Source organism: Ischnura elegans, chromosome 9 (genome assembly GCF_921293095.1).
Source record: "Ischnura elegans chromosome 9, ioIscEleg1.1, whole genome shotgun sequence".
NCBI classification, from domain to species: domain Eukaryota; kingdom Metazoa; phylum Arthropoda; class Insecta; order Odonata; family Coenagrionidae; genus Ischnura; species Ischnura elegans.
Window position 1 is genome coordinate 28,383,521 of NC_060254.1, and position 12,368 is coordinate 28,395,888.

General features: G+C 36.6%; 1 protein-coding gene across 1 annotated transcript in view; it reads right to left on the reverse strand.

Annotated features, from left to right (window-relative positions):
• LOC124164909 overlaps window positions 1-12,368 on the reverse strand; it is a 90,673-nt gene that overhangs the window by 52,262 nt on the left and 26,043 nt on the right. The window contains exon 2 of the mRNA XM_046542139.1: window positions 10,397-10,636. Within this exon, the coding sequence (XP_046398095.1) occupies window positions 10,397-10,636 (240 nt within the window). The remainder of the gene's footprint in view (window positions 1-10,396; window positions 10,637-12,368) is intronic.

Consider the following 12,368-nt stretch of genomic DNA (forward strand, 5'->3'; position numbering starts at 1 on the left):
CACGCGAGGACTTTCGCCGGTGTCCTATACACCTGCGAGACGTCGGAACTTAAGTTTCAAATTATTCGACCTTAAAACCAAAAATTGATTCCTACGCATGTAAAACTCGCTTTATACTAGAGACCCTGTAATTGTTGTAAGAATTGGGGAACGTTGGATGGCATCGAGAACAGGTAAGAAGCTACGATTTATAAAATATCAACTGGCGATCTCAGTTCACCGAAGCAGCTGAATCGGGGTTAACTGCGCAGTAGCTTTCACGAGGCTGTTTTCCGGATGTCTGTTCGCGTGTAAGCCAATTTTAAAATTTTTTTTCAAACAAGATATTTCTATGGAATGCGTGATTTAGTTGAGCTTTTACTCTTCGTGGAAGCTCATGTTGTTGCGTAGTATGCGTTTTTGAGATTGAAAAAGTCTTTGTCCTGAAAAACATTTTCGTTCCGAGGGTGGCATTGAGTGGGCCAATGTTCACATTTTTTTTAGCCAACTTTGAAAATTGCTACTTGCCGTAAGTGACACGCCCGAGTAACACGACGCAGTTGATTGTGGAGAGGGCATTGTCCCTCACATCCTAAGAGCCGCTGCATGTATGCTTCATGCTATGCAAGAGTCACGGCATCCAATATGGCACGAATTCAATTTATACAGTGAGAGGAGAAGTTAGCCGTTCTACCACCACATGGCCACATTTCCCTCCGTTCTTTTCCTATATTCCATTCAAAAATTTTACGATTTTTGTTCTGAGTATCCAAAGGCCGTACGATTTAGCAAGGACCATATGCCGAGCTAAATTTGAGAGGATAAAAGGCCCGCATCTAGTTATTTCGAATGTCAACTGTTTCAATCAAATATTCCGTGATACGAAGAGTATGCTTGTTGGCCACACTCTTCAGTAGTCCTTCATTTAAGTTTTGAATACTTTATTATTTTATTTAAACGCACTGAGAGAATTGATTACAATTGTTTTAGTTAAAAGGAATGTAAATATACTTCTCTTTCCATAATGTATTGTAGGCCTGTTAAATTGATCTATAAAAGGTTTGAGATAGACGGAATTCATTATTATCTACTCAAGATATTTTTTTAGTAACTTCATCACTTTCTAATGGAAAATTATGATTCCTATACAGTTCTGCAATCTGAAAATACCGAGAAATCGCAATGAAATAAGATCATATTTCTTTACCTCTTGTCAATACATTTAAGAGATTTCAATTATCACATGCATGCGGTTCCATGAAAATATAGCCTCACATTTATTTTCGTCACCTTGATCATTTACCTTGAGCTTAAAACGCCATGGTGTTTGACATCACCAAAGATGCCTATTGTAAGCAAAATTTCTCGGCCAAAAGCACCCCGTCGGTACTGGTCCATGAATGCTTTCGCTGCGAGCGTCGGAGGTTGATGAGCATATAGGTCTCCATTCTAGAGGATTTCCGTGAATTTTGTGAGGCGAGACGAGGAAACATGATGTCGTTAATGGTTTAGATATTCAAACGGTGAAGTGCAGTACACTACGCCCGACCAAAACGTCGGATTCCTTCAGGAGCAAGGTATACTGACGTCAGACTAGATCAAGCCTCCTAATCGGATTTCTAGCTCCTATTCACGGGCATAAATACCTTGTGAATATTCGTCGGAAGAAGGTGTTGGTTTATAGCCTATTGCTTATTGAAGGCGTGTCCAATGTGCTCATTACTGCTTCGCACGCTTCATGCTATTTTTGTGACATACGAAAATTATGAAGGACAAAAACTTAATTATTTCAAGTGGCGTCACACGCTAATCGATTCTTAATGTTATATTACCAACCGAAGTATATAATGTGCATGCAAATGCAATACCTTGATTGAAATTCCAGACACACAAAAAGAATGAAGACCGCAGACAAAAGTTAGAGTAAAAAAACCTTAACTAAACAATCTCTTAAGAAACGAAAAAGAGACAAAATAGTAGTTAATTTGACGAGTTGTGACATAAGGGTCTTTCATAAGAACAAATATTGCATGCATGCTTATTCACGCAAACAAAATGGTAGGGAACTTCAAAATCAACCCCATTATTTCTGACTTTGATTACAAAAGATATGGTAGTCGATCAATAAAATAAGCATAGCAATTATGTTAATTATTGGCAATTATATCATACAGCTCAGTATGAGCTATGTAATGGATAAAAAAATGGTGAAGAAAACTAACCCTTAATTTTTAGTAAATGTTTGTAAGTGTAAACTTCTAATGAAAACGAATAAAATTGATCTAAATCCATTTCTATGGTTGCAGCTATTTTAATAGAAGTTTTCTTGGGCATGATGCTTAGCTTAAAATAAAAGTAGGAGGTGCATAAGATGCAAACAGATTACTATCACAATATAAAGTGAGGCAACAGTGTAAAAGAGCGAGTGAAATAATTGATTGTTAAAACTAAATTAGAGATGAATTAATTCTTTCATAACCATAGGATACTAGGCTGAATCCTTGGCCGCAATTGATTTTCGAAGCACTTACTCTTGTAGTAACGCTACAGCAGTGACCCATTCCAAATTCATTCAAAATAATATAAATGAAAGGAAATGCTGCATGAGTCTAATTGCCTTCCTGCTAAATTACCTGAAATCAAACTTAATAGAATGCCATATTATGAACACCCCGCAATAAGAATAGCAATAGCACTTACGCTTTGTCACCTTAAATAACAACTGACATGCATATATTTTTGAATATTACTCTTTGGCTCCCGTACATAAAAATTTACCCCTATCAATTGTAGTAGATTGCTGAGGTAAATATTCTAGTTCCAGGTTTTTGTAATTTTCAAGTTAAATTTTAGGGAGATTTGGGAGCTTAAAATATCAAATATTTTTAAATTAAACCTAGGATAGTGAATTTCATTAGGTAAAAAAAACTAACCCAATAATGGTATTTAGTCTACGGATAGCATTCACACAGTTGCCGCAATGCAGGATCACCTATCTATCATCCTCTCTATATGTGCTGCATAGTTCTTTCTAACTGATCTCCAACACCGTATCCATCTCTAAAGCTCAATAAATTGGTTTCATTTCACTTGCTTCACGTCAAACACGAAATATTGCAGGGATGTTAAAAAAATGAGAGATTCGTACGTACATTTGGTATCCTGCACGGTGTGCATGACTCCAAACGACAAAAAATCCGAAAAAGAGGTCTAGTGACGAAAAAAATCTTTATTTCCGGGAAGTTTTAAATCCAGAGTCTGTGGGCGGATAAAGGGATAAAACGGATTTTTTTTCCATGCATATGCCTCGTGTAGTTGTTGCCTGAATTGCATGGAAGTAGGGAGGAAGTCGATCGCTAAAAAATAAAGATATATCGAAATGTCCCGCAGGGTATCGGGTTGGTGTGGTGGCTGCAGCGTTGACTTCCCACCTCGTCGGCTTGGATTCAAATCCCGGCGGTGGCATAGAATTTTCCCGGTCTCTGGTTGGTGTTGTGTGGAGGACATTTCAAGAGCAACACTCCGTCCGTCGGAAGGTAAGGTAATCCGTAGTCCCCTTGGTACCTTTCGTTTTGAGCTGGCTAATTCCGGTGCCGGGTATCTCTTCACCCTTCCTTGAAATTGATATTATTTTTTTTGTTTTATATTTTATCATGGATCTATTTCTAGGTCTTTGACCTTGGCCTTGTCTCCCTTGAGGCCATTAAGTTATGAAAGAAGAGGTACCATTTGAGGTAGAAAGATAATTTGAAACGGCGGATACGATTTGCGCACGTGTGGATCGGGTTAGTATGGTGGCTAGAGTGTTGGTTTTCCATCCGGATGATCCGGGTTTAAATGGGGAGGAAGCGATTTTTTAGAGGCTGGAATTCTCCTTTTGGTATCACACTCTATAGGTTTTGTTGTATATGTGGTGTAAATATCTAGAGGTAACTCGGTGATCCTTTTTTTTTTAATCTTACACGAACATAAAATTTCGTCGAAAAACAGGGTCCGCCATTTTGTATCGTATTGGCCACAAATAATACAATTGAGTCGTGAAAGTTCCCAAGAATTAACAATAATTAAGTTCAGAATAATGTTGTGAATTTTTGTTTCTATTCAATTACTACAGAAGGTGTGGCATTAGTTTTAACATGCTGAATTTCGAAAAAAAATTCAATGAGGGCAATTTTTGCGAAATTTGTTCACCTTTGAGGCCAAGTAATTTGTCTAGAAAATTTACCTAAGGAAAACGATTTTCGTCAAAAAATGCGTTATTGTATTGTCAAAAACTGTGCAAAGTTTCAAATTCCGCACTCAAAAAATCGATTTTGAGGTTTTGTCTAGCTTTTTTTTTCGATTTTAGCCCACTGTGCGCCGGGTCTCTCTCCACCCTCCTTACCTACCCTTACCTACTGACGCAAATAACCTCATCTGTTGGTTGTCTCCTCCAAATACCATATTACCTAAATGACAGGCGATGAATCAAACTGAGGAAAGTTGCATCGTAAAATGATGTGCACCCCTTGCTTGACCCGGGATATACCCTGCTTCATTTTTCTTCATTGAAATTGAGCAAGCGTAAACCAATTCCGCCCAGAAAACTTTCTACATTTTATTCTGAAGATATTTAGGTAAGCTGCTCCTATGGCAGTATTTAGTAATCCATTGAAATATTTTAGTGAATAATCAATGAAATCAAAATGTAATGCTGATCTAATTATACGAATAACCTTGATAGATAGGTTGCAAATGCAAATCTCATAAGTAAAACTATAAGAATCGATGACATTGTCTACGCCATTAGATCGGTCGCAAAACAAAACTTCAGCCAAAATAGAACATATCTTTCAAATACAATAAGTAAAATTTATTTTATCTTTGGCTACAATTTCGTCGCCGTGTTAACACTTGCACGTTACCATGACGATTGAATAAGAGCTGCAGTTGTGGAATTTTCAATTACTTCCGGTAAGGGTACCCAATTGAAATGGGTGGAAATCTAGGAACCCGAGACGAATCCTGGATCACATGATGGAGTTACATAAAAAAGTGTTGAAATTGACGCGAGAAACAACGATACCAGCCCGACCTTAACTCTAACACTTATCTCTTAACTGAATCAAGGAATGAAGTGGGAGTAAAGATAAGCGGTCATTAACAAAACTACTCCATAAAAACCAGCCTTGTCTGATTAAATATTTAAAGGCAAAATTTAGAAAGAAATTTCTCTTAGATTTCCTGTCATAATTTATAAATGATTAGGCATGAATATTATATTCTTATATACTGTTTATACACGTCACTCTTGTTTTGAATACTTAAACAGCAACACGCCGTGGTACTTACGTAACGAATGATACTATTAATCTATCACTGCTAATTATCATGAGAAATTTCACGCTAAGGTCACTCATTCTACATGATTTTCTAGGGAGACAAGCACTTCAGAATATTCGCCCGCGAGTGATGAAATGTAACACCGCTGCAAACCTGCTATGAAAACATAAAAAGAGTGTAAAACTTCGAAAACGTTATTCCCAAATGATTTCGTCTTGATCGAAAAATTTGTTCCGCACCTCCCTGAAATGCACTTGGATAAATGTTTAAGGATGTACAGCAATATGAAAACCGATTCATACACGACAACGGATCAAATAATTTAATTTCAACACGACGGGCCTGATCATGCATAAGAAAAACAAATTTTGCATACAAATAGTAGTGTTTAAGCGAAACGTTATGCAGCTAAAGAAAGGGAGAGAATATTTGTTACATTAAAACGAAAAAATGCAACTGTTGGCAATTCTCTACATCTTAGGCACCTTCGCAACGTAAACAGAGATAATTGTGAGCAAATATCCCGTTGAATTCGCCAAAAGAGTGCTCAATTAATCCAGAACAACAGAATTACGAACGGAAAACTAAATACCGCAACTGATACACTTCTCACTTTCCAATTTGAATAAACCAATGGGAATGGCGGAGGGCTTCGGATATGACAAATGAAGATATAAAATATCCCTTGATTGGAATAGGGGAACCGATGTCAAATTTTTCCATCTGGAATATTTTGGATGCATTTTAGTCCAATTAAAAATAAAGATTCAATAGCGCATTTGTCCTAAATTCTCAAATAAATAAATGTGCAGAATTCCATTGGAACTATCATACCTATTATTTTTTATTACTCAGGGTGGAGAAAATAGGCGTATTTTTCGATGATAACAGTATACATCGTGCATGGGAAGAATTGCTACTAGCTTGAAGACATCATCTGATAAGGACCCCAACTCTCATTAGTTTTTTCAAAAATGCTTAAGCAATTTTTCTACCATTGCTGTAAAATGTCAGCCATAATAGATATTGAAATTGCCGTAAAGCATGACACTTTCACTGAAGTAAATTTTTATGGACTACTTGCAAACTTTCCTGTTCTTTCCGCAAATTTAGATACCTTACGTCACGCTTGTTGGTGTGAAATAGACAAGCCTTGTCAATCAGGGAATTCTGTTTTTATATATTTTTGAGACAAAGAAGGACTCAGATTCAAATTCTAGAAAAATAAAATTAATGTATCAAATGCTACTTCATAAATATGCACAACATATATGATTTCATCTTGGTAAACTAAAAGGTTAAAATTTTGCAAATGCTTTGATAATACAAAAAGAGATACTCTTAAGATAATACAAAAAGAGATACTCACAATAATTTCTATTCATTCATCTGGATTCTGAAGTGATACATTTTATGCATTTTCTTTTAACCAACAGTATTTACTTTGAGAGGCTAGGAAAAAGGAGGGAACACCCTAATTAGCTAAAAAAGTCTTAAGGGGTCCAAAACTCAAGTATCATGCTAATTACTCAATAAGTCAAATCGGAATCAAACCTCTTATAGTTTTTACTAGCCACTTAATGCTAGTATGAAGCACTTCGTAGTCCAATGAGGCTCCTGGGCTCCATTAATATTTCGAACAGGAGACGCAAAATGAGGAGCGACATTGAATCCATAAAAATAAATAAATGTAACGCTACCAAATTTTTTTAAGCCATCAGATAGAAGGATAAAGTTGAAGCGGCGAGAATAAAAGCGAACGATGAAATGGCTCATATCACGACACATTTCGTCGAAATATTCGTTTTAAGCGGTAGTTCAAGCGGAACCAGACGCAATAAAAACGATCCCAACGTTTTACTTTTGAACCGTGAGTTTATTGAAATATGAATGTAAACTTCCACGCCCAGAAATTGGAGTGGAATACACTTCAAAACGTTCACTAAATATTCGCTTTTCCTCTAAAAGCTGAGTCAAATATTCTGGAGAAGGTTATTCGGCTGTTATTAAAACGGAACGAAGGGAAATAAAACTACCTCTTTTTTGCTTGATTGAAAAATTTTCCGATGGTTTTATGAAGTATATATTCAAATCCTAACCGATACCTTACCAACGCACAATCTTCTCGGCATTGAATAAATAGCAGTCGATTCGTTGAAAATTATTTATGGATAAAGTGAATCTAGCTAAGGCTTTACAATTTTTCCCTAACTTAGATGCGGAATTTAAATGCCAGAACTAATATAAAAGCGGATAAATCGAAAAATTATGCATTGTAATTATCAAGGAAGAAATTTTTTCAGCAGCTACACCGACAATGTCTCATTTCATCGTAAAAATACAGCTTACATCGGTTCTGAAATAAGCATGTGAATGCAAGTGGATTATTTGTGCGAGTAAATGAACAGAAGAAGCGATAAGCATATTAATAATTATAATTAAATACATCTCAGCAACTTCCAGACTAGAGGATAACAGAGAAATAGCTTTTGAGTGCTGAGACTAATAGAATTAATTATCTTTAGTTATTTCAGACGTGACTAATTAATGTACGATCTAGGTTTCGACGTGGCACGTCATCACCTGGTACAGATGCGCAGAAATCTAAAAAATCTCACTTTCTTTGAGATAAAAAAAAATAACTTTAGGACAGGTTATTCTGCCTTCTGTGCATGTGTACGAGTTGATGACGTGCCATGCCGAACCTTAGGGTGTACTTAAATATTTATATGGAATTACAATTTTTGTTAACTTTTCACTATACTAATTATCAGCCTGTACTCGGAAAGGATAAAGAATTAAGTAAATATCATTTGCTAACACCAAAATGGACCACTTTGAGCATAAATGGACTTATAATTGACAATATGGTACCGTTGGAACGCCAAATATATTTGGATTTGAAGTAAAAAAAAACATTCCGAGTCAAGTGGGCTAATTTGGGAACTAACTCAAGGCAAAACTGTCATATTTAGAAGAGTGAAATCCCCTAGTTAACCAAAAGATTCAATAATTCTATTGAATTTCGCGTAGATTTATATCAAGAAAGACTTAACGGCGCGGAAAATTGGTAGCATACCAAAGAATAGGGTGAACACTCTCAAGATACGGATACAGACGAAATACAGTGAGATGAAGGGAGAGAAAAAGCAATGACGGGGGCATTATATCGTGGACTTAGTAAGAAAACTCCATTTGATATAAGGAAAAGATCAGGAGATAACACAGGATGACCAAGAATGTGGCACTAAAGAGAATAAGAATAGCGAAGACTACAATAGAAGGAAGCACACAGAGGGAACGAGGTGGAGGAAGAGAAATAACAGGATTCATTGGTACTATGAAAAGAAGTTGGTTTTATGATAGTGTACAGATGTAAATTCAATATAATTGACCCTGTTTGAATAGATAAGAGGGAATAAATGTTCAACGGGGCTAATAATTAAGCAGTATTACCGGATAACAATAATAGATGATTTGCCCAACCAATTTCAAAGTAAACAATCCTTATTACGTATTACCAACAGATTAATGTTTAAAAAATTTAATTTAACTCTTTTCCTGGCGATAATTAAGCCTATATTGTGTATTTTATTAAACATTTACATACAAGTTTTCATGAAATTTGTGCATAAATTAGCCTCTAATCAAGCAGGGGAGAAGAAAGGAGTCATGCATGGTAAAATTCTCCACATGTTGATACTCATAAACACGGGGTGGAATCCAAAAATAACCAGATGAAATTCAAAATTTAATTTTTTATGTTACAAACGTTAGTGAATTTCGAATCACTCACCATTTACAGTGGTACATTAATAAATTGGTGAATAGTTTTCTTCCTTCCTTCCTTTTCACTCTCGAAATTGGCCAAAAACTTTCCCTTTCACCCCCATTTTCATCCGGGTAAGAAAGACAAATCACAAGGTGCGATATATGGTGAGTAGATTGGGTTAGGAAGCAGTGTCATATAGTTTTTATTTGCCAAAACCTCAAGTAGTGGCAAGCAGCAACACTTGCCGCTTTTTGATCAGGAATCAACAAGCGGGAGATGAATTTAGCCGCGATTGGTCTCATCTGCTAATCTTCAGCTGAAATTTGCTGCAATGAAGTCCACGGAAGACCATATTGTTGAGTGAGTTCGTCTAAAATACGCCTCTAATCCTCGTGCACAAGGGCAAGACTTTTTTCCACGTTTTCATCAGTTCTGGACCTGAAAGGCCGGCCCGAGCGTTGTATGACTTCGATCGACATGCTGCCGTGTTTGAATTGCGAATACTACTCTTAAGTTTGAGTTCTTTTGAATATGTGCTGTTTATAAGCTGTAGACAACAAATAAAGCGTGTGTAACTCACTTTTACCGATCAGCGAACTAAATTTCAACGCTGCAGGCTGTCCTCGAATATTGGTTATTAAAAAATTCAAAAATTCGAACCAAATACTCTTCGAATGTAAACTGTCACAGAGGCTCGCTACAACCGACTAAAGTCACGCCGTTTCACACGCTCACTCAGAAATGTTTAAATTTTAGCCATTTAGTGAGAGAAGCCCGAACTATGAGAGCGACGTGCGAAGCGATTTCCATCCGTTTATTTTTGGGACCCCCCTCTATGCCATGCTGGGAGAAATTGATGCAGTCTGCATTTGTAATTTACATGCATGCACTGACTAAAAAAAAACAAAATGGCTTCAAAGCTAACGTATCATAGCCATAGATAATCGAGTTTTTTTTACTACTGGTAAGAATTTGATGAGCCATTTTTTACGATACATAAAGACGTAAGTATGAAAGGTAAAACATGAAGTTTCATGTAAAAATTGTTATTGTTTGGTAGAATTGGAACAGATTATTATTTAAATAAAGACTTCAGTGGAAAATTACTAGTGTCTCATTGTATTCCCTCACTTATGCCACAAGTTCCATTGAATTTAGCCAAAAATATTTAAATTAACACTACTTCACCCCCTCATAATAAACACACACACATTAATTAGCGAGGCATGCATCAAACGCCCAGGAAAAAGCTAGTTTATTGTCGAGTAAGTTGGGTGAAGGCGGGTTTAGCAGATTGCTAAGGTCAAGCGTGTTCGTATTTACCGCGGACATCGGTCCCCTTGAGGCCGCAGCCCATGCCGGCGAGGGCGGAGCTCACTTCCCGCAACAGCAGCGCCTCCCGCGTTGGCTTCCGGAGTCGACTGGTGACGTCGTCCCCTCCGCCAATCCTCGTCGCTTCCTCCTCCCACGCGCACGAGCAGACACGTGACGTGTCCTTCACGCATGCGCAGTCGCCGACGCGGGAACCCGCCGGCCTCTTACGTAGGCACATGAAGTAGAACGCTGCAACAAGGAAAAAAAATGGAAAATCATTAGAAATGCTCATTCACATTCACATTCGTGCGCGATTTCACAGATAGGTGTCAAAATGAAGTGATGGAAATATCAATTTAGTCAAGGAAATTAAGCATTTTGGCTTGCAATTTTTTCAAACTGGATAGATTTACATGAAATTTTGACAGTAGCTAGGGAATAGGCCAAGGATTAAAATCTGTTTCATGTCGACAGGCGCTTTTACCTTGAGAGTGGTTTCCACCCCATCTCGGGGGATGAAATTTTTTATTAAATTTTGACCATAGGAATCAATGGGAAAACTAATTATGAGCAGAATATGTTCCTCGCCTTTTTTCGTAGCATTAATATTTTTCGAGTTAGTCGCGATTGAAAGTTACTTATTGGTTTTTCGCAAATAACTTGAAAAATGTGCATTTATCAAAAAATTATAAATTATAAAATTTTGGCTTATGAAACAACAATAATAATAATTATTATTAATACCCTTTACCGCGATCATACCCGGATTCCCATGAATTAAATGGTTAACATTTTTCAAGGAGCCAAGAGAGAACATAAGAGGACAAATATAAACAGAACTTTCAACATGACTATCTATCTCTTTACTCGAGAAACAGAAATGACCGATTTCATTTTAACCTTAACCAACGCTACGTCGGCAACCCCTATCAAATAATAACACAGTTAACACTGTCGATTGGTTTATTGTTGCAACTGTGTATTCCTAGGCGATGTGATATATATATTAGTGGTCAAGGGAGGATTTGAAGCGAAATAACAACTCAACAACTTAGAACAAATAAGAGAAAGAAAGTGAATATTCCGACTGTCCGTTCAATACAGATACGCTGAGTTCCATGCACTAATGCGTCCGGAGAAGCCCTGTTCAGTTTCATGCGTAACTCTCAAGTACCTACTATACGAAAATACTAATAATAATATGATTTAAAAAAATGGAACTTTGTCTCGGTAGTTTAAATTCACTGAAAAAACTAGAGTAAATATTAGCATTTCAACAGTTATTTTCACACAGCATTCTTAATTTTTTTAAATTGGCCAAAATGTCATTGAAAATCTTTGATGCTCTTAGCCTTTGATGATCACGAAATGAAGATGAAAAAAAGGGAACAATCTATTACAGAAGAGAGCAAGAAGAATAACCTTTGGAAATTTATGCATTCTTTGAATTTCTACTGGTGGTCTCGATTAGCAATCTGAAAATATGTGAATAGAATTTATGTCATATCTACCTTAATGTCAGATTTGAAAGATTATTTTTGATCAATCGTATTAACAGATTGCTTTCGAATAAAAATCTCCTGCAACAAAAATAAAAACTGAAAATAAAGGCACCAATATCGCAATGACAATCCTTCATACACCTAATTAAAGCTGCAAAGTTTTAGAAAGCACGTTTATTGTGAAAAAAAATGAAAAATTAAAGATGCAGAGTTATGTTTCAATTTTTTTAGCGAACAGGCAGTCCCCATTTTGCCATTTCGGAAAAGCTCCAGGAAAGATCTCCTAATATGCTATAGCGCTGATGGTATAGCGTCGTTAGTAGCATTGCGAAGAGAGAGAGAGAAAAAACTGCCGCAAAAAGCATCAGAATAAATGTATCTTAATGGATACTGAAAAGGAACCCTCAGTTCCATTAGCAGATTGATTGGTGTCCGTCAGCGGAGGAATTTTTGCCGTCGGCTCGAGTGAGAAATGATAA